Raw genomic sequence first — 22,660 nt, 5'->3', positions numbered from 1 at the left:
GAGATTGCATGCTTATCCCCAAAGGATAAAATTATGGGGAAGTTTCATGTTATATTTCTACAATGCTTATAACTTTCTGGGTATATATAGGCTGTCCCTGTAAGCAGAAAAATAATAGAGATGTGTTGAAACAATAGCTTCGTTTTGAAAGAAGACCGTTTACTGAGAACAGTATGATGTTTCAGTTAGGCAACAACTGTGGAGTCAATATAGGGTGTTTGTCTGGGTTTTGGTGCTGGGGATGGAACTCAGGGCCTGGTTCGTCCTAGGCAAGTTACTGCTGAGCTAGACCCTAAATCAAATAGGTCTTATTTATTTCTATACTTGCTTATTTTTATTGTTTAACTGTTTCATAGTATGAGAACCTAGCCTTGCACATAATGGGCACATGCTTTCTCTGAGCTATATCTTCAGACCTTTATTTTTATTTTGAGACAGAGTCTGGCTAAGTTGCCTAGCTCGGTCTTGAACTTGTGTTCCTCCTGCCTCGGCCTCCTGAGTAGCTGGTATCACAAGCTTCAGCATAGGTTTTTAATCAACATTTTGCTTCTTGATTCTCAGAGCCTGTTTCTCCACCTGTACAGCCAGGGAAGCATCTGCCTAGTAAGGCTGAACAAAGTCCTATTCTAAAGCAAGATGCCCAGCCTGTGCACAGAGCTCTGTGTATAAGTAGCTTGCCTGGTCTGCAGACTGGGTGTGTTCTTTCCTGGTGCTATGCGTTTTGCATGAATTCATGTCCCCAACCTTCACGGGGATACTGTGAAGTAGATGTGAAATCATTGTCCCATTAACAGATGAGGATACTGTGGCACAGATAGGTTAAGAGATCTGCTCAAGGTTGCACAGCCTTAAGAGTTGAAATCAGAATTTGAACTCAGTCCCCAAGATCTCAGAATTCTTACTGGCTTTACAGATCCCTGTAAGATGTGCTGGGTAACAAGCATCACTTTGCTTGATAGGCTCGCAGACAAACCACGACCCAGCAAATCATTTGAGGTACCACCCAGCACTTAGGAAGCTGAGACAGGAGGATCACTGTGAGTTCGCGGCTAGCCTGGGCTACATAGTGTGTTTGAGGCCAGTCTGAACTATATAGCAAGACCCTGTTTCAAAAACAAAACAAATCATTTGAGGTATTGGGCCCAGCACTGAGGCTCCAAACCTCCAATTTCTGAGGCCTTTCTTCCAGACCTGTTTTATGTGCCTGATTTCCAAGCCTTTCCCTTTTACGTTCTGGAGCTGTCGGTCCCCTGCTCAACTCTCAGGCCAGCATGAGATTCTGCCGTCAGGCTGACCAGTCCATGGTTAGAGCTTGGCAGGGGATTTCCAAAGCTCAGTTTCAGTTTCACTTTTGTGCAGGGCTGCTGAGCCCTGTCTGTGTGAGAGGACCTGGCAGAACCACACTATGCATACACCCACAGGAAATGTGTCTGTGTGTAGTGTAAAGGCAGCTCTTGCCCAAGCTTGCCGGCCCTGGGGTGGGGAAGAAGTGGGCTGACAACCCTTAAAGGTGCACTCTCAGGGAGGAAGGTGGTGCCCCCTAGAAGAGCCCAAGGGCCAGTTCTGGCCCTGCTTCTGCTTCACTTGAGCAGCTGCAAGGCCTTTCCCTCAGCACCTCAGTTTCCTCATAGCCAGGGAACCTCCAGTTCCTTCACCCTTTGCTTTGAGGCTGGCTCAGGCATCTTCTGAAGCCCTGGCATCACCGGCCACCCTGGAGGGAGGCAGCAGCCCAGGGTTCTCTGGCATCACCCCTGGAAGGGCTTGGCATGGACCATTTGAGACCCAAGGGCCTCTCTGCACTTGACTGTACCCCAATGCCATGGGGCTCTCAGCTAGCCACCTGGCCAATCAGCTTCATTCTCAGCTGGCCAACATGGAAATCAACTTCACCACCACTTTCCTTCCTCATTCCAAGATATTTCTGTCCAAACATCTGTAGCCATGACCAAGGGGTGGCTTTCTTATCGCCCCCAGGAACCACGTCCTTTCTCTTCCAAGGTGACCATTGCTGCCGCTTCCTTCCCACCACCATCCCCTGCTTCCTCTCCTCTGCCAGCACTGCAGGGACAGATCTTCTCAGCCTGGGCAGAGCTGAGTTTGGAATTAGCTCTGGCCAGAGGATGGTGGCCTGCGCATGTGCGGGTTGGTGCTGTGCCTGTCTGTGTGTGTGAACTTGTGCTCTAGATCCAGCGGGACTCTGGGCATAGGGAATGACAAGGGCAAAGGCCTGGGAGCTGCAGTGAGAGAAGTGGGTTTGATCTCTTCATTCTACCCTCCAACATCTGCACCAGAGCACTTCCGGGATGGTGGGAAAGACTCGGAAGAACATAGAAACAGGGCTGATGGAAAATTAAAGCCAAGGTAAGAAGGGGAGCCTCCCTTGCAGACCCTTCAGAGCAGAGTCTCAAAGGCCTCCGCACTGCCCCGTGGTCCTCTCCCTCTCGCCCTCTGGACCAGGAGTAGCTGGAGTGCTGCGTGAGAACCCATGCCTGGGGTCTCCTCTGACTGTGTGACACTGTGCACCCTCCACCCCAGCCTTCTCAAAGTGAGTTACGTTGCCCCGTCTCAGGGACATGTTTGGGGTTTTTAGAAGTTGTATTTTGGACTGAAGGCCAGAAGTTTCTGTGCTAAAATGTAACAGGGAAGACTTCAGTGTCTTTGTTCCTTGGCAACAGTGTGGCTTCTTTTCTATAAAAGGGTAATAAAACTTTATGCATTTGAGTAGCATGGACCTCAGAATTCTCATGCAAATTCAACATGCGACCGTATGTGGAGAAATTGATCAAAGCACAGTCGTTGAGGATGATGCTCAGTTTTGATGGATACCTTCAAGTCAAATAAATGGGAAATCTTATGGTAAATATAGCGGAGTTACTCAGTGTATTCAACCTTTAAAAAACTAAACCTGTATATGATATAAAGTTCTAAAGGTTCTTCTGTGTGGGGACAATTTCTATTATGACTTTCTTCCACCGAGGTCTTTGTAAACATGTTCGTTCGGTTCTTTGCACAGTGCAAGATATTCTATACACTGTGCTGCCCCTTGCTCTTTTTCCTGAAAGTTAATATATTTTGTACACTGTTCATCTTCTTCCATATAGTTCTGCCTTTTTCCTTTTAAGGCTGAGTAGGATTTGTTTGGGCAGGTGTACCATCATTTTACCGTAATATGTACTCTTGAGGGATGTTAAAGTTTGTTTGTTTTTGCAGTTGTTTCTGCAGTACTGGGGATTGAACTGAGGACCTTGTGCTTGCAAGGCAGGTGTGGTGCCCCTGAGCCAAATCCCTGGCCCTAAGTTCTTTCTAGAATTTTGCTATTATAAGTGTTATGGTTCGGACATAAAGTGTCCCCTAAAGCTGGGCTCCCAGTGCAGCAATGTCCAGAGCTGAAGCTTTTAGAGAGTGATTGGCTCACAAGGGCTCTAACTTTGTCAATGAATTAACCCATGGACTGAATCATAGATGAATGGACTATTTGCATCACTAGACAGGGTATGAGGAGGTTCCCAAAGATAAGTGAAAAGATAAAGAACCTAAACCTGTGCTACCCACAAAGTAAGTTCAGAGATTCACTGACTTTCATTGCAGAGAGAGAATTATTGGATGCATCAGTAAGAAGCACAGAGGTATTTATTGGGCAGACATTTTAAAAGTACACACTCACAGAAATAGAGTACAGATCCTCAAGAGAGAGGCCTGTTGTTTCCTGGAATTGGGAACACTTTGCTTCTCTTCAGGGAGTGAAAATCTATGAAAAAGATACCCCCCAACACACACACAAATTGTACTGGCTCATTTTATAGGCACAGACCCAGTTTTGTTGTTGTTGTGTTTTAAGATGGACAATTTAAATAGTCTTTGAATTCTCTCAGTCTGTTCCTTTACTTTAACACTAGGTTCTTGCTCTTCACTTTCTTAACTAAGCCAATATATGGACTTGCAATATTCCTGAAGAAATTTGAATGTGATTAGTATGGACGGAAGGAACCTGAATTAACTGAGGGATACGGATGGCCTTGGGGAACGTCAACTGTGTCCCAGAATTCTTAAACTACAATTTTTAATTGTGATTTTCCCTGTCTCCTTTTTACCTGTCTTTATTTCTCTCATCCTATTTCACCGGGAGGTGGACGCTGTGGGAGGTGGGGCCTAATTGAAGGGTTCTCTCTTTAGGGATACTCCCTTGAGGACTATTTCTTGTCCCTTCCCCTTCCTTCCTCTCTCAGAATTACCCCTTTGCACCACTGAGCTCCCCCAGGGATGTTCTGCTTCACATTGGGCCCAGAAACATCAGAAGCAGGTGACTATGGATGAAAATCTGTGAATTGCGGGCCAAAATAACCTTTTCCTCTTTCAAATTGTTTTTCCTGGGAATTTTGTCATGGCGATAAAAACCTAACACAACAAGAAATATGTTAAATATTTCTGTTATTTTGCACATTCTGAATATATCCACAGTATGGGTTAAATGCCTGCATACAGAGTTGTTAGGGATGGTTATATGACATTTACAATTTTGGTAGATAAGGATATTGGTTCACACACCCTCTAAGAATTCATCAGAGTGCCTGTTAATTCACAACTTGCCAACTATGTAACGTCTTTGCATATCTAAGAGCTAGAAGGAATATCTTCTCATTTTTAATTCTAGTATATATATTTCCTTCATGTTGTGTGAGGTTGAATACCTTTTTGTATATTTAAAAGCCATGGGTATTTCCTTTCCTGTAAACTTTACATTCTTTGCCCTCTTTTTTCTGGTCATTGATCTTTTTTATTATTTGTTGTAGCTATTGATATATTAAAAACATGTATGTCTTTGTGATATAACTAGCACATATTTTTTTCAGTTTGTCATTTTTTTTTTTTTTTTTTTTTTTTTTTTTTTTTTTTGGTACCAGGGTTTGAACTTGGGCCCTTGCACTTGCGAGGCAGGCGGTGGAACCACTGAGCTAAGTCCCCAGCCTACTTGTATTGTTTTTTTGACAAGACAAAACTTTTAATTTGTGTTCAAACAATTTTATCCAGTTTTTTGTGTATGATTCCTAAGTTTTGTGTCATGCTTAGCAAGGCCCTCTCTACTCTAAAATAATTTTCTATTTTCCTTTTTATTTTTGCAGTGCTGGTTTTACTGGAGCTTCAGAGCAAAAGCCCTGGCTCTAGGGGTCCTGACAGATCATGTTTGGCTACTCACCTCATTACACCAATCAAGGAGATGAGCAACAGTGAAGGGCAGAAAAGGAGGTTTAATCAGCACACATAAGGGAGTTCAAGATTTGTCTTTGAGGGGCTGACAGAAGGCAACAGATTTGCATCTCAGGAGGTTTGCATAGCTGGCAATTTAGTAATCCTGATCAAGTCTGCGGTCTGGTTGATCACTATCTCAGGACTGATTCCTGGGAGAATTGTAAGACCTAAAGTCTCACTTCCACTCCGAGGAGCGTGAACAGCCGAAAGGGCCTTCACGATGCTGAGTCCTATAGCCCAACGATGGCTCCAGATGCAAGACCCAGGGCCTTACTTCTGGGAGCCTTGAACAGACCAAAGGGCCTCCAAGATGCTGGGACCTATAGCTCAGCGAGGCTCCAGGAGCTTGATGAGCAGAGAGTCACCCAGGAAGGCACACACCAGGCTTGTTGGTAAATAGACCTTTGTTAGTCTGGCCAGACAGCACTCTCAGAACTGAGCAGCTCAGAGAGGCCCAGCACAGGGGTTAGCACAGTTTTTTTAAGGCAAGGGAAGTGGATTGCAAGCACAGCAAGTGGGCCAGGGGTCAGGGGGTCGGTTTTCTGCCATCTATCTAAAGGAGTCAGCTATAGGGTGCACCTGGTCTTTCATCTCCAGACTCAGGCTGTTCTGTTCTAAGGAGGCCTTGAGTCACTATCTTGTTTACCTGTACCAGGCTTCCATATACTCTGTTTTAATCTTATCTTGGAGCTGGGTAGAAAGAAATGTGTGCTGCTATATGCTGGCTAACTAGGGGTTACATAGTGGTTAGGGTCCCACAGAATCATCATAGTTTGGGGGTACAGTTCAGTTCTCAAGGGCTCCTGCTTAGAAGCCTTGGTTCCCTGCCTTGGGGTCACTGCTCCTGCCTAGGGACTGACCTCATCTAGGGGTGCTCTGCGAGGCTTTGCTTTTCTGGAATCTGAAATGGCTGCAAGAGTAGAACAATGGTTGGAGACTTCTGGTCATTACTCCAGGGGTCTGGAATTCCATTGTAAAAACTGGCAATTGGATGTCACTGCAAATCCTTTAGTTACTCTTACCTTGGTGTCCTCTGTCTTACAGAGGGTTGAACTCAGCAGGTAAGTTTGGAACTAAGAAGCCTTATAATACAGATGCACCTTAAGTGATGAGCCTTCCTAGTACGTAGCTGAGCAGGGATCTGACGCAAAGTTTCAGGGTAACAAATGAGACAGACACAAAAAATGAAGGCAGAGATGCTAAGCCTCACCCTGCTTTTGTTACCACATGAGCATCTGTAGGCCCGGCTTCTGGGTCCTATTATACTGGGGACTGAACTAGTCACTGAGCTGTGCTCCTAGTTCTGAAAAGAACATTTTAAAATTTTGCCTGTGTTTTATTCTAGCCCTTAAAGTTCTAACTTTTTGTTGTAAAATACATACAAAAATATCAGTGCACTTCTTCAAAAATTGTTCCAAACTAAATTTATAGTCTTTGACCATTTTCATAGTTTAACTTTATATTTTCTAAGTTTTGGCCACGTGTAGACTTTGTTCTAGTATAAGATATGAGCTAGAAATTCATCCTTATTCAACAACAGCATTTTGTTTGTTTGTTTTTTGAGACAGGGTCTCACTGCGTAGTTGAGACTGACCTGGAACTCACTATGTAGCCCAGGCTGGTCTCAAACTCACAGCAATCCTCCTGCCTCAGCCTCCCAAGTGCTGAGATTACAGGCGTGCGCCACCACGCCTGGCAACAACAGCATTTTTTAAATGTTCACAGAACTTTAAAAAAAGCAACATATACCAAGCAAAAAAGAAAAACCTTGAACATATTTTCTAAAGCAGAAATTGTATAAGACTTATCCTTTGTATAGTATGCTAAGTCAAAGAAATCAATGGCGAAGCTTTAAAAAAAACCCTCTATTAAATGACTGTTCCAAATTATGGTTATGATCTATTTAATAATGCAAACATTTGATATAACTTTATGGGTATTGGCCTAAAGTGGTTTTTTCATTATTTTTGAAGAAAAAGACCAGAAAGAGCCCAAGTGACAAAGTTCATAACTTTAAACAACCTCAGTTAAAAAAAAAAATAGAAGAAATAAAGGTAAAATCACAGAACTGGAAAGGGGAAATTCAAACAATTCCCCATGGAAACAAAAATTTAAGGAGATAGAAATGTTAACTACCTTGATTTGATTATCACAGATTGTAGAATGTATCAAATTATATTCTACCCGATTAATAAGCACAATTAAAGTAATCATTAATGAAAATTTAAGTTTATTTTTCAAATGTAAGACATACCACCTGCAGAGTTACTTATGCTACTGGTTAGTTGGAATCCTCTTCAATATTGCTTGTACTGAACAAGTAAATTTTTGATACAGTTGCCTTTAGTTTGTGTGTGTGTTTGTTGTGTGTGGTTTGCTGGGGGTTGAACCCAAGACCTTGTACACTTGTGCATGCTAAACATACACACTATCACTGAGCTACAGCTCCAGACCCCAGGTTTGGTTTTTTTTGAAGGTTTGTTTTTTTTTTTTTTTTTTTTTTTTTTTTTGGTACCAGGGATAGAACTCAGGACCTGAGCTAAATCCCTGGCTGCTCAGGTTTGTTTTTAATTCAATTTTAATTTCAAATGTTTTATGATGAAGTGTGAAAAGCATATAAATGCATGCTATGTCTGCTTTTCTCTCTAAGGAATTGTTAATGCAATTTTATCAAGTTCCCTGGAACATCCAGCTGAAACTCAGGTGGCATTGCCTTCAGCCTACACATTAACTCATAGAAGTTTTTTTTTCTTTGACTTTCTGTAGTCACAGCAGACTTGCCTTAGTCAGATCAGGTTACTGTTACAGAATAGAATACCATGGACTGGGTGGCTTAAGCAGCAGAATTTTCTTTCTTGGCGATTGGGAGGCTGGGAAGCCCCAGATCAGATCAGGGACCTGCGCATCTGGTGTCTGGTGAGGTCTCACTTCCTGGTTTGCAAACAGTGCCTTCTCCTCATGTCCTTGTGTGGCGAGGGGGGCGGATCTTCCTCCTGTCCCACCTTCTTGAGGGCTGCCTTCATGACTTAATTCCATTCCCAAAGCCCCACATCCAAATCCCGCTGCACTGGATCTGAGCTTCACCATCTGCCTCTGGGAGGACTCAAGAGCTCAGTCCACAGTAAGGTTTGATCCCTGCTTGCTCACACTCTTGATTCCCTTCTTCTGTTAGAACTTGCCAAAATTTTTTAAAAATATCATTAGTTCCCCAGGACCTCTTCAACAAGATCCTTTTTTCTTCCCCTATTTCTAATTACAGTACTCGTCTCTGTCATTTTAGAATGTGCCTTGTTTATGTGGATTTCCCAAAAGTCCTAGAACTTTCCTAGTTACGTTCCTCCTATTTCGCTGGTAGACAATCAGAGCACACTGGTGTTTGGCGACTCTTTGTTCTTGTCCTTTCTTTCAGCCACGTTTTCCTGCTCATTCTGTATTATGAGGCAAGATCTCTAAAACCATGTTAGGTTGGAAAAGAGGCTGGAGAATCTTGTCACTGTGCACTCTGTAAGGCAAGGATCCATGCCTCTGGGTTCCCTTTTAAGAAGAGTGTTTCTCTGTTTTATTTTTGTTGTGTTTTTGTTTGCTTTTTTGTTGTTGTTGTTGTTTATTTTTTCAGTGCTGGGGATTAAAACCAGGGCCTTCATGCTGAGCTACATCCTCAGCCCTTTCTTTTCTTTTTTTTTTTGGACCAGGGATTGTACTCGGGTCCTTGCACTTTCGAGGGGCAGGCGCTGGAAACACTGAGCTAAATCCCTGGCCCAGGCCTTTCTTGATATTTTATTTTTGAATCAGGGTCTCCCAAAGTCACTAAGTTGTCCAGTCTGGACTCAAAGTTGCAATCTTCCTTCCTCAGCCTCCTACAGTGCTAGAATTATAGGCCTGTACCACTATGCCTGACTCTCTGCCATATATAAATATTTTAAACAACAGAATCCAAACCTCCTGAGAGGGTTTACATGGGAATAATATTGGCCTGCGCAGTGAAGATTATCCAGCGCCCCTGCAATGAACGAGCTGGGATAAAATGTTGCATTTGCCAGAACACCTCAGGCCCCAGGCTGGAGGAGGGGGGAACTTCCTGTGCTCTGGGTGTGACAGGAAGTGATTCCATGAAGGTCAGGGAGTGCACATTCCAGGGACACAGGGAGCTGCGCCTGGCAAAGAACTCAATATAAACATGAAAGTGTGGCGACCTTTATGGGTCCAATGTATTCAGAAGCATTTCTGGCAAGTGGGGGCAAGAATGGTGTCCTTTTCACAGTACTCCTGTTTAAGTCTGAAATAATGGGGACAGCATCCTGTCTCCTCTCTCCTTAGGGCCTGCACCACTGAAAAAACTCCTCAACTCAGCTCCGGACACAGGACAGCACAGACACCCATGAGACCCATTTCATGGGACCCTGGAATATCCACCATGAACTAAGAAGCCCGTAAATGCTTTTTGTTTCACTTTGCCCCACCCCGCCATCCTTTTTCCTCCCAACTACCCCTTATTCTCCTGCTGCCAAGACTGCTCTCTACCCAGCTCTACCTCCCTAGGCTGCCCAGTCATAAACCTGCCCTTGGACCCCAAGCAGCATGAGAATGGAAATTATGTATTGGATGTAGAAAGTCAGGAGGAGTCTTGAGCACATATTTTCTCATTTTATAGATGGTGCATTGAAGGGACAGATAGGGAAGACACTGGTTTACGGTCATACCATAAATGTATTTACTAGACTATGCTGCAGTAACAAACTCCCTCAAGTTTCTGTGCTTGTCCATCAAAAGCTAGCATTTCCTCTTCCTGCTTCTTGCCTATGGTAAGTGGACTGGGAGCTCTAGTCTATATCATTCTCTCCCAGACCCAGGCTAAAGGAGTACCCATGCTCTGGAAAATTCCTGGTCCCTGAGCAGACGAAAAGAGAGGGCATGGTAAATCATACTTCTGCTCTTAAAATGTTTGCACAAATGTGATACATTGTCTCTTTGTAGCGTATGTCATTGGCCAAAATAAATTTTAGTCATGCCCAAGTTCAAGGGAGTGGGGTGTATGACCCTACCAATAATCCCAAAAGACGAGAAAAGCTGTTTCCCATGGAAGGAAGTCATAATGACTTTTTCTCCCATGGACAGTTATCCTTAAATGTTTGATATCAAGAGGTTGGGATACCAGTGGGAGAAACAGATGTGTGTTAGAATGACTGGAGGAGACCAAACTCGAGGATGAGGAATGGCCCCAGAAGTCACAACACCCAGGGACCCTTTACTTCCCCTGGCACCATGCTCCCTCATATGACTTCTTTATAGGCAGCATAGACTCTTAACACCAGAGTCCAGAAAAGAAGTTATACCCTTCTTTTCAATGCCCTAGTCTGTGGCCACATCCTTTTGCCAGGATCATCCAGAGTCTGGAGGCCTGTCCTTGCCTGGCTCCACTTAGAGCACCAGCACCATGGAAATTTCCTGGCCTGGGAGGCAAGAAATCTTAGTTCTGATCCTGGCTCTGCCATAGACTTGATGCACATCTCTTCCTCTTTCTTGGCCTGAGTCTTTCCATGTATCTGTGGGGATAGTGGCCCCTACTTGAGAATCATACATATGAGCACAGTTCAGGAATTCTAAGGTCTTGTGTGTGTAAGGGCTATTACTTTACTAGTTAGATCTGAGAGGTTTAACTCTGTTCAGTTCACTGGGCATTGTTTAAGCACCTTATATTTGCCCAGCACTGAAGGGAAACAATACTTTAAGGGACACCAGCAGTAGGAACTCAGCCAAGAGCTGTACCATGGGCCGAGTGTGCAGAGTGCAGGAATGTGTGCATGCACACCTGCAGAGAGGCACAATGCACTTGAGGAGGGGTGACCAGAAGGGCTGAGGGTAGGTGCCCCGTAGGCCTCTACAGGGTGCCCAGGGCAGAGCTGGGATCTAAGCCCCAGAACAGATGGAGTTAAAAAGGCTGGCTCCTGGGTAAGCCTCCAGTGTCTTCAGCATTAGAGGTGGAATCTCTGGAATTGCAAGGATTAGGTAGATATAGAAAACCCTTAGAACCATGCCTGACATGCACTTCCCATGTATTTTCTACCATTAGTAAGAAAATAGTACCAGGAAGCCTGCAGTTACAGCATATTCCAGCCTACGAGGACCATGATTTATTTAACCAATCCCCAATTGGTGCTTGTTCGGATTGCTTCCAGTTTTTAACTGTTATAAATAATCTTGCAGTGAACATCTATCTTTGTAATTAAAAATTGTGTGTACAACCATGGCTGTTTCCTGAGGTTAGAATTTTAGGAATACAATTGCAGGTAGAGATGGCAGAGATTTCAGGACCCCATGCAGAGGACACTGCCTGTCCTCTGCTGCTCAGTGTTGAGGCTGTCCCTTTGGCTTCCCCCAGCTCAGCTGCCTGTGAGCTCACCTGTCCCCCAGTGCATCTGCCCCAGCTCACCTGCCAACCTTGTCCCTGCAGAGCAGCTCCTCATGGATCCCGACAGCCTCCATCTGGGCAGTGAGAATCTGCGTGGCTGGCTTGTGAGGCTGCTCAGCACAAACCAGGAATGGCTGAGAGCCAAGGTGAAGTTCTTCCTCCCTGACGTGGACCTGGCCTCCAGCAGTGAGGCGCTGGACCCTGAGCAGAGGGTTATCCTGCAGCTGGGGGAGCTGTACACCCAAGGGATGGCCACCTGGCAGTCGTTCATCCACTGCATGTGCATGGAGCTGGAGGTGCCTCTGGATCTGGAGGTGCCACTGCTGAGCACCTGGGGCCAGGATGATGGTAAGGGCAGGTGGGGAGAGCACAAAGCAACTAGCACAGCCCCTGTGACACTGGGGATGTTGGGAGGCCCAGGGGCTCACAAGACACACCAAGAAGGTATAACAAGGCCAGGAACAAAATCTCATATTTCTTGGCACTTCCCAGAGTAAATTCCCCAAAGTCACAAAACCAAGAGGGGCCTGGAGACCCTCTTGCCACTTTGACCCTGTTCCATTCCTCTGGAAGCCCAGAAACAAAGAGAGAAACCTATGTGGCTGCTTCCCACCAGAAAGGCCAAGCGGCTGGTGATGCACAAGAGGCTTCTTCTTACAGTGTAATCAGAAGCAGTGACAGAGAGGCATCTCTGACCTGTCCTGAGAGGCAGCAGGTTTAATTCTGTGCAGTTCAGAGGGCATTGTTTGAGCACTTTCTGTTTGCCCAGCACCAAGGGGAAATACAAGACATTTAAGGGCACTGGCATCCTTGATAGCAAGAGCTCTACCACAGCCACGTGTGAGAAGTACAGGCATGTGTGTGCACACGATGTAAGCATGGTATAAACATGCACTACATGCACATGAGTTTGTAAACACGCCTAAATATACACGTGCACACCCATAGATACACAAATACACTTCTGCCTCTGCTGCCTTCAAAGTTCGTCGCCAGCTCTCCCCCAACAGACAGCTGACAGGTACCTGAATTTCTCCCTGGCAGAGTACCCACCTGGGCATGTGCCCTGAGCAGACACCAGCCCAGAGCTGCCAGGGCATCCCGCCACATCCCCATACCTGGCCTCTTCTGTCCTCTCTTGCAGAATTGCCCAGGCTGCTGGAAACTGGAGAGAAGAACCAACCTGGATCTCAGCTCCACCATGGTGAGGCCTGGGGTTGGAGAGTGGGAAAAAGTGGTGAGCACTGCTAAGTGTTCATGGGACCCAAGGCCTTTGCACTAAGCTGCATCTCTATCCTTTATTGTTTATGTTGAGACAGGGTCACACTGAGTTACCCAGGTTGGACTCAAACTTACCATCCTCCTGCCTCAGCCTCCCAGGGTGCCGGAATTAACAGGCGTGTGCCACCACACTTGGCTCCCCATCATAACCTGGAGGAGGCTGGTGGTGGGTGGTGACAGCCATTTCCTCCTCTGCACATTGAAACACCTGCTCCTGATTGGGGCCTGTTCCTCTGCCTGTTTCCAGGGATATAACTAGTGCTCCCAGGAGAATCTACAGTGTCAGCCTGGGCTATCTCCAGAAGCCCTGGTTGAGTGCACCCTGGAGAGCCTGTCCTCAGTTCCCACCTCCAACCTCATCTTCCAGCACCTGTCAGGCTGTACTAGGAACCCCTAACCAGCTCCCCACTGGGACCTCTGCTGTCCATGCCTGGGAGCCACTGACTGGTTTTCTGAAGGAGCTCAGAGGGGCCGGTGATCGATTTGCAACTACATCGCTGACTGCTGGGCATTTCTAGTCTCAGAAGCTTGGTTCCTAAAGTAGTATAGCTGGGCTCTGCAGTCATGTCCCAGGGTGAATGAAACACCCACCCCATAACCCCAGCTCCCCACAATTCCAAACTGTGTGTCTAGGCCCCTGGTCTCCTCCATCCCTTATCACTGAGCTGGTAATTGTCATGTGGCTTTGACTGGGGCTGATTGATACTCAATGGTGAGACCCTGGTAAATACGGCACTTGTTAAAATGTTGAACTCAAAAGGGTTCCAGCCCCTTCCTGTACTTTGTAAGGAGGAGTCTAGCTCTGTATCAAGGGGCTACTCTGGTTGAACACTGGAGCTGGCTGCAGGGAATGCCACTGGGACCCAGGACCTTTCCACTGAGCTACATCCCCATCCTTTATTTATTTATTTATCTATCTTTGAGACATTGTCTCACTAAGTCACCAAGTACACAGGCTGGCCTCAAAATTGGGATTGTAGGCACTGCCCTTCTTAAAATTCTCCCAGTCCTCCTGCCTTTTTTGTTGCCCGCATCCCTCTCTTCCTTTCCCTCTTGTTTTCCTTCTGTCTTTTCCACACAAAAAGCATTAAAGGGATGCTGAAAAATCTGTGCAACCAACAGACAGGATCATGACGGGGCCATGAGGAGATGTGGTGAAAAGTAGAGGCAACCAAGACCTGACTCAGGAGGAAGGTCACAGGCCAGGCCAAGCCTGTTAGAAGTGTAGCCCTCCGTGAGCTTGGCCCACCTTCGGTAGAGTGACAGCTGCACAGTGCTGAGTGTCTCTGGGGCTGGGACTGTAGGCTCGCTGTCTGTGTCTGGGATGGGAGATGCCCAGGCCCAGAGCTGCCACCCCTGCAGCCCTCTCTGCAGCAGCCGCTGGTGTAGATGGATGCTGCCTTTGCCTGCCGCCTGCCTCCTCACAGTCCCTGAGTGCAAATGCATTGTCTGCCAGCACCTGTTTGTGGAATGGAGTACCCTGGAGGTGCCGCCCAGGACCCCCAATTAGCCCTTTCTGCTTCCTTCACTCTTTCCAGGCCTCAAGCGTCCCTATCAGAGCTGTGAATCCTCGCCCCACTGGAAGCACAGCAGGAAACAGCGGCTAGGTGGGTACTAGGGTAGGATTAGGTTGCTCTGGGGCTCAGCCCAGATTCTAGATCCGGTCCCCAGCTGGCAAGCCTCCAGGCCCCAGTGGCACTTGTCTGCCAAGCCTGCAGGAGAGGAGCAGAGATCCTGGCTGGGCATATGAGAAAAAGGGTCCCCCACAGGCTTCAAGGGGCTTCTCCAGAGGGGGTTCCGCTGAAGGAGCTGGAAGCATCCAACAAGTGACAGCCTTGTCATCCAGGCTCTTCCAGGGACACCCTCCCTCAGAGTTGCAGGAGCCTCTGCGGGGTGACTGGCACGACCTCAGGTGGTAGCAGGGATATGGAGTGATGAGGATGCCTGGGGAACTCCCTGCAGCAGAAGCCTTGGGGGCCCCTGGGAAATGGGGGCTGGCCAGGCCAGGGGGAGGAGAGGAGAAAGAACCCCTCTCATTCTCCTCTGTTATCCAGAATGGTCCTCGTCTTTGACCAGTTGTCCCACTATCTGGAAATACCACACACACACACACACACACACACACACACACACACACACGCTCTGCTTAGACAAAGGATTCACATTTGTGCCAACCTGGCTACTACCTCTGTCTCCTGATCTCCAACAGTAGCCCCCATCTTTCCCTGGGCCACCTGAGACCTCCCCCTGATCTACAAATGAAAAGGTTGCGCTGTGGGGCAGGATTGGCCAATGCCCAGAATCGCTGCTTTTTGGTGCTCACTGTACTAACAGAACTGGAACTCTTGGAAGATGTTGCCAAGGAAGCCCCCACCCCTGTCCCTGCCTTATCGAAAGCTCTACCTCACTAGCACTATTGCAGAACACATAGAGCCACGACTCCCACATTCCCATCCCATGCCTGCCAGAGCCTGTGCTGCTGTGGAACCAATCCCTTCTAGGAGTTTTGGTGGCACAGAACCCCCTACTGGGCCCTCGCCACCCAAGCCCTAATACATGCACAGCAGGGGACACAAGTGCAGACCTGGGGGCTCCTGCTTAATGCTGTCTCCCTGTGCCTCTGCAGAGTTGGCCGAGAGTTACCTGCAGCTCCTGAGGACCTCTGCCCTGAAGCACTATGGTGATGGACTCCCTGGGTCAGGGAAGATCTATGTGCCCCCAGTCCTGCAGTGGAGCCGGGCCACAGTGCCCTTACATGCTCCAAAGGGGGCCATTATGGGAGACCCCAAGACAGAAGACGGCAGTGATGTGAGCATCCAGGACCTCTTCAACTTCAAGACCCCCAAGAGCTCTCGGGTGACAGTGCTTTTGGGAAAGGCGGGCATGGGCAAGACCACGTTGGCCAGGCAGCTCTGCCACAAGTGGGCTGATGGGCACCTGGACCACTTCCGGGCCCTGTTCCTTTTTGAATTCCGCCAGCTCAATTTGATCCCACATTTCCTGACGTTGCCTCAGCTCCTTTTCGATCTGTACGTGAGACCAGAGTCAGGCCCCGATGCTGTCTTCCACTTCCTGGAAGAGAATGCCAGCCAAGTCCTGCTGATATTCGATGGGCTGGACGAGGCCCTCCAGCCCTGTTCCAGCCAGGAGACTGTGGAGCCCAATGGCTCTGGCCCAGCCTTCACTCTCTTCTCCAGCCTCTGCCGTGGGACCCTCCTGCCAGGCTGCTGGGTGATGGCCACCTCTCGTCCTGGGAAGCTGCCTGCCTGCCTGCCCACAGAAGCAGCCATGGTCCACATGTGGGGCTTTGACCTGCTGCGGGTGAAGCAGTATATGAACCACTACTTTAGTGACCAGCCATCTCAGGAGGTGGCCCTCACAGAACTGCTGGCAAATGGACGTCTCCGGAGCATGTGCATGGTGCCAGCGCTGTGCCAGGTCGCCTGCCTCTGCCTGCACCATCTACACTCCACCAGCCTCCGAGGCCAGTCTGTAGCCTTCGCGCCCACTGTGACCCAGCTGTATGTGCAGATGCTTCTTACCCTCAGCCCGCTTCCTGCTGTTTCTCTAGTAGGCCTTGGGAAAGTGGCCTTGAGTGGCCTGGAGACTGGGAAGGTCATCTTCTATGATAGAGACATCCCCCCACCCATGATGGTCTTCGGGGCTACCCACAGCCTGCTGACCTCCTTCAGCATCCACACAAGCCCTGGGCACCAGGAAACAGGCTATGCCTTTGCCCACCTCAGCCTGCAGGAGTTTTTTGCTGCCCTATACCTGATGACCAGCCCCACGGTAGACAAGGGCACACTTGCCCGCCATGTTGTCCTCAATTCCCGCTGGGTCCTGCGGACCAAAGTTAGACTGGGCCTTGCAGAATACCTCTCCACCTTCTTGGCAGGTCTGGCATCCCATACCTGTCGTCCTTTCCTCAGCCAGGTGGCTCAGCAGGATGAGACCTGGGTGGGCACCAGGCAGGCTGCTGTTGTACAGCTGTTGAGGAAGTTTGCCATCCGCAAACTCACGGGACCAAAGGTGGTAGAGCTGTGTCACTGTGTGGCTGAGACTCAGGAGCCTGAGCTGGCCAGCCTCACTGCTCAGAGCCTCCCCTACCAACTGCTCTTCCACAATTTCCCACTGACCTACACAGACCTGGCTGCCCTAGTCAGTGTTCTGGAGCACAGGGCCACCCCCATCCACCTGGAATTTGAGGGCTGCCCGCTGGAACCTCACTCCCCTGAGGCACTGGCAGGCTGTGGGCAAGTGGAGACACTCAGGTGAGTGAGAGCCAAGGAGCACAGAGAGGCCTTGGGAGGGAACGGGGCTTTCAGGACAGCAGAGGCCACCAGTCCAGCTAGAGAGAGTGGATCTGGATCTTGGATATCAGGACAGAGTGGCTCTGAGTGCTCCTTAGCCTGGACACAATGGGGCAGCTCCATGCTTCAGGACCTCCAGAGACCAACTGGATCCTCCTGCCTGTGCTTCCTATGGTTTTTGCAGTCTCTCTATTGATCATGGATCTCTTCTGATCCCAGCTGTGCTGCTAAAAGCAGTTTGATTTTGGGCAGGTTATTATGTAACCTCTCAGCTGGAAAGGTTCTTCCTCCCTAAAAAGAGGATGAGATGGGATAAGTAAGGCACAGAGCAAAGACTCAATGTTGGCATTAGCCAGAGAAAAGGCAAGGTTGCAATCAAAGAAACTTCCTCAAATAAAATCATTAAATCACGAAAAATCATATTTCTCCCTCATGGAAAAGTCAGGACTAAATCTGGCGTGGCGGTATGGTCCATGTGGTCAGGTAGGGACCCAGGTCCCTACTCTTGTTGCTTCATCATCCCTTGGGCATCCTGTCTGCATGATCAAAGCCAGCTCATAGGCAACCTGCACTCTTGCTTGGGGGAAGGGACAGGGTGAGAGTGGAGGCACACCCACTCTGTTAAAGGTCAGGCTTCAAACTGGGACACATCCCTCCCAGTCTCATTGGTCAGAACATAGTCACATGGCCACTCTTGAGCTGCAAGGGAGGCTGAAAATGATGTCAGGCTGGAAAACCTTGTTACCAGCCAACCTCCGTGTCTATGGATAAAGTAAAGGATGGATTCTTTGGGTGAAATTCTCAGCTGTAATTTGTTGTTGTATGGCTACAACTAGAGTGAAAACAGTAACTGTTACTAGATTAAGCCTCATCTGGTACAGGAGGGGGTGGTGATAGCCTCTGAGCTTTGCTAGCGCTGATCCTTGGCCACTTTGCTTCTTCCCATGCAGCTTTAAGAGCAGGAAGTGCAGAGACACCTTTGCAGAAGCCCTCTCTAGGAGCTTGCCGACCATGGGGAACCTGAAGAAGCTGGGGTGAGCCAGGGCTTGGAACCAAGAAGGATCTTCAGTTGAGGATGCCTGACACTCTCCTTCCCCACTCTGTCCTACACAGTATATATTCCTGGCCTACCCCTGCCCCACCCCAATTCCTCCCCCACCATCCTTGCTTATCCTGTAGGTTAGCAGGAAGCAAGATCACTGCTCGAGGCATCAGCCACCTGGTGCAGGCTGTGCCCCTCTGCCCACAGCTGGAACAGATCAGGTGAGTGGTCTCCAGAAGGGCTCACTGGTTGGAAAAAGGGGCCACTGCCCAGTTCCCAGGATAGTCCTGAACCCTGGACTGGGTTCTGCTTATTCCATCAAGATCTGAATAGTAATTTTCAACAAGACTCAGAGAATGCAGTATCAATCCTGAAACAGGCTATTGCTGAATCTAAGCACAAGCCTCCCAAAGACTCCTGAGCAGGGCCTCTGTCACCTAATGTTTTGAACTGTCTTGAAGGAACATGAGTTTTGAAGCCCTCTCTCTCTCTTTCTGTGAACCCAGGAGAAGGGATGGCAGTGTACAGGCCAGAGGTTGGCACTGTGGTTACACATAATTGCATAAAACACACACCTTCACATTTGTGCATATGTGTACACATCTGCACAAGAGTCCACGCTTACCTGTTCAAGTATGTACCCCCACCTGCCCATTCATAGATGCATACGTATATGGCACATGAATGCACACTTAGATTGTGTATATGTTTAGATACAAATGCATGCTCACAAGCACACACACACAGATACACTCCCTGTGTTTGGGAATGAGGGCTCTGGGGAACAGGGAGGCCTCCAGCCCCTCACTGACAGGACCACTGCTAGCTTTTATGCCATCTTTAGAAGATGCATAATTGCAGCACTTATTAAGTAGGTTATAAGCTGGACCACAGTCCCTCTTGTCTCTTCAGCTGGGTGCCTTTGTACAGTGATCAGTCTGGTAAGGACAAAGTTTTGGAACATTGACCCTACTGACATGTACCTTTCTTTCCTGATTATTGAGAGTGACCTTAGTCTTTTCTCTTATTACCCACCATTGCTTTCAGTTAATCTCCACACCTCAGTTCATCTGTCCCTCCAGGTAGGAACCCAGGCAGGGCTTGAGTTGTGAACACTACTTGACAGGTGGAGAAGGAGAGGTCAGAGAGGAGAATGCTTGTCCTGGGGCTCTGGGTGGGTCAAGGCTAGAGTAGAAGCTAGAAGCAGCATCTCCATTATTCCCTGTTGAAACTGCTCATCACCTGTGGGCTGAGAGACCCTGATGGACTTGGGCCTCGGGCACATCCCTGACATGAGCCCTGGGAGCAGATACTGGGTCTCCTCACTCCATGAGACTTCCACATCTAGATCCCTTGAGCCACCAGGCAGAAACTCCCCCATGGGGACTGAAGTGAAGTCAGCACAGAACATTTCCTCCTAGCTGTGCCTCTTGGATCCCAGGAAACATGTCATCCACTCTTCCTGGGCCCTTGTCTTGTGTCTCTGGCATGAAGGTGGCCATGGCTGTCACCTGCCAATTGGGACACCCAGGGGTCCCAGAGCTGAAGGGTCCCTTCCCATGCAGTTTGCAGGACAACCAGCTCAAGGACCAGGAGGTGCTGAGCATTGTAGAGCTACTGCCCAGCCTGCCGCAGCTCCAGAAGCTTGAGTAAGTTGTCTTCCTCTCCCTTCAGCCTAGCCCCTCTCTTGGCCTGAGTCACCCCTCCCTCTTAGTCCCCTTGGGGACCCAGTCCTGACACTTCTGCTGCAATCATACAGCCTGAGCCACAGCAATTTCTCCATGTCAACCCTATTCTGCTTGGTGAAGGTGGCAGTCACATGCCCTACTGTCAGGACCCTGCGAGTCACGTGAGTAGAAAGAAGGGGATGTTGGTCTTCAAGGTCTTGTAAAAAGAAAAGATAGAGTGGGAGTGGGAAAAGAAGGAGACCTATAGTGTGCAAGATCTACGTGTGCATGCTCAGGACTATTTTAATCAAAACTCCAGGGCCTAACTCAGGCCTAGAGTCTGATAAATAATGGGTAGATAGATGGATGGACTGATGGGTGGATGGATGGATGGACAGATGTAAGGATAAAAGGATAAATGAATGAGGAAATCCAATCCATGGAGCGTAGGCATAAACTGGAGGAATGAGTCCCCGCCTGTTGCTCTCCGTGGTGCTGAAACCGCATTCCGCTTTTGAATCATCAGGTTGGTTGGGTGTCATACTTCTTGATTTTAAAACAACTACAACTCCTCAGCCCTTTGGTTTCTGTTCTGCTTTTGTATTTAATTTTGAAACAGTGTCTCTCTAAACTGCTCAAACTAGGCTCAAACTTGCTATCTGCCTGTCTCGGCCCCCCAAAGTGCTGGGGTTCCACACACGTGTTACCACATCCAGTTTATAGCTCCTATTTGAAAACTCACAGCTTTACTGTTTTATTTCTTTTAAGGAATTATTTTTCTGACTTTAAAAAACTTTTGCCAGTTCTCTCTCCTGTTTCTCTGTCAATTTTAAAATGAGCTTTCATGGGGTGTTTGGGGCCTGAAGGGGTGTGCAGGTGAGGGCGATGTCCATGGCTTTCATGGCTTGGTGTCTGGCCCTTTAGGGAGACAGATCTCGTCTTCTTTCTTTCCCGGTCTACAGAGACAGCTGCAGATCGACAAAGGTAAGAAGCTGGGGAGGTATGGGAGGTGATCTGGTTCAGACAGTTGGGGGAAGTGTGGCCAGAAAAGCCCAGAAAGACCTGGAATGTGGAGGTTCTTCCTGCTCTGCCATCCTGAGGAATTCATTACTGCACAGAGCTAGGGGAAGATTTTTTTTTTATTTTGAGACAGACTGTGTAGTTCAGGATGGCCTTGAACTCACAGTGATCCTCCTGCCTCTGCCTCTCAAGTGCTTGGATTACAGCTGTGCTCCGTCAGACCCAGCTAAGGAAGAATTTTAACTTCCACTAGGATATCTGACCACATCCAGCCCCTGTGCAGAGGGAACATCCTGAGTGTCAGAGTAAGCCAGACCCTCGGGAAAGACAAGAAAACACTGTTTAGCCTGGCATCACTGTGTGAAGAAACTCTGGGAAAACTCTTACAGCAGGGGAAAAGGGAAAAGGGAAAAGGGAAAGGAAAATGATGGTACTTACATCTTAAGGTTGTTGTGAGAATTAAATGAGCAAATACATTTAAAGTATTTCACACACTGGTAGCATGCGGCCAGCACTCAAATACAGGCTCTTCCGGCTCTCTGTGGATTTCCACTTGGCTGTTCTTGAATGGGTGAAGAAAGGGAAGCTGTTTCCCCTCAGAAAACATTCTTTCTGTACTCCCCACACTCCATCCTGGCTGAGACGCACACACAGATGACACTTTATCGGTGTGGTAGCCTTGAGTTCAACCCCCCACGCTGAAAAAAAATAAATTTAAATTAAATAAAACAAAATGTTCATCAGAGGCATTTGCCACATGCTTCAAGTGCTCGATGACCATGGCGGGGGGCTCCCATAGCAGCAGTACAGGTGAAGAATTCTTCCTTCATAGAGAGCTCTGCCACACAGGAGCGGCCTGGAATCTGTGACACCTGACTCATTGTATCCTAGCTTCTCTGAGCCTTCCCTGAAGGTCCCTCTCACCGCCAGGACCCGCCTGCACACAGTTCGTTCTCCTAGCTCCTCTCACATGGAAGCCACCATGTCACAGACCCTGGAAGCTTCTCTTTACTAAAGTTCCCCTTTTGGCCACTGCTGGCACTTGAACATACCTTGTTACAGTCAGTCCTTCAGGCACTCTGTGGTAGAGATCATCACCCATCTTGAGAAAGAGGAAGTAGATTCCAGTGGGTAAAGGGACTTGCCCAAGGCCACACGGCGATATGTGGCAGAGCCCTTGGACTTCAAACCTGCTCCTGCTACTTTGCTGAATCATACTTTGAGCACCTTGAACCAACTGAGTCTATGACTCATTGTGGGGGTGCAGAGCGGCCCTCAGTTCCGAGAGGTCCAAGGAAAGACCTGGTCCATCAGACTCTGGCTTCTGAGCCCAGGCCAGTATTTGATTTATTCTTGCCAGAGCTCCAGACCTACCAGAAAAAGACAGCCAGTGGAAAGACTCCAAGAGAAGAATTCTGGCACTGAGGTACTGTAGTGGGGTCCCCTGCCTTAGGGAGAGGGGTGACAGGGGGAAAGGGCAGGCATGGGGCAAGGAAGGGTATGAACAAGTGGCCTGGCTTGACCCAAGAGAACATCATGGCAGCCACAGCTACTGAGGAATGGGCCCTCACTCTGTGCTGGGCACAGACCTCAGTGTTCTGTGTCCATTATCTTATGATGAGACTATGGAGGTCTTGTGGAATACATTTATTCCCATATGACAGAGAGGGAAACTAAGTCT

At 48.2% G+C, this 22,660-nt stretch overlaps 1 protein-coding gene across 9 annotated transcripts in view; it reads left to right on the top strand.

The window, feature by feature from the left end:
* Positions 1–22,660, top strand: part of Nlrc5 (NLR family CARD domain containing 5) — a 70,482-nt gene that overhangs the window by 5,978 nt on the left and 41,844 nt on the right. For 7 of the 9 annotated variants that reach the window (XR_783237.2, XR_783236.2, XM_010638918.3 and 4 more), the window contains exons 2-12: positions 9,565–9,677; positions 11,699–12,004; positions 12,801–12,860; positions 14,476–14,544; positions 15,564–17,211; positions 18,201–18,284; positions 18,430–18,513; positions 19,858–19,941; positions 20,052–20,141; positions 20,884–20,943; positions 22,340–22,405. Coding sequence is in view for 7 of the 9 variants with exons in the window: in XM_010638918.3 (XP_010637220.1) it covers positions 11,710–12,004; positions 12,801–12,860; positions 14,476–14,544; positions 15,564–17,211; positions 18,201–18,284; positions 18,430–18,513; positions 19,858–19,941; positions 20,052–20,141; positions 20,884–20,943; positions 22,340–22,405 (2,540 nt within the window). In the remaining 2 variants the exon portion in view is untranslated. Of the gene's footprint in view, positions 1–9,541; positions 9,678–11,698; positions 12,005–12,800; positions 12,861–14,475; positions 14,545–15,563; positions 17,212–18,200; positions 18,285–18,429; positions 18,514–19,857; positions 19,942–20,051; positions 20,142–20,883; positions 20,944–22,339; positions 22,406–22,660 lie in introns of all 9 variants that reach the window. The other 2 variants (XM_019209745.2, XM_010638917.3) reach the window with 2 other exon arrangements.

The sequence above is a fragment of the Fukomys damarensis genome, unplaced genomic scaffold, assembly GCF_012274545.1.
Source record: "Fukomys damarensis isolate Sample0158 unplaced genomic scaffold, DMR_v1.0_HiC HiC_scaffold_32, whole genome shotgun sequence".
In the NCBI taxonomy this organism is placed as follows: domain Eukaryota; kingdom Metazoa; phylum Chordata; class Mammalia; order Rodentia; family Bathyergidae; genus Fukomys; species Fukomys damarensis.
Note: the sequence above shows the minus strand (reverse complement) of the source record. Positions and strands in the feature narration are given on the sequence as shown.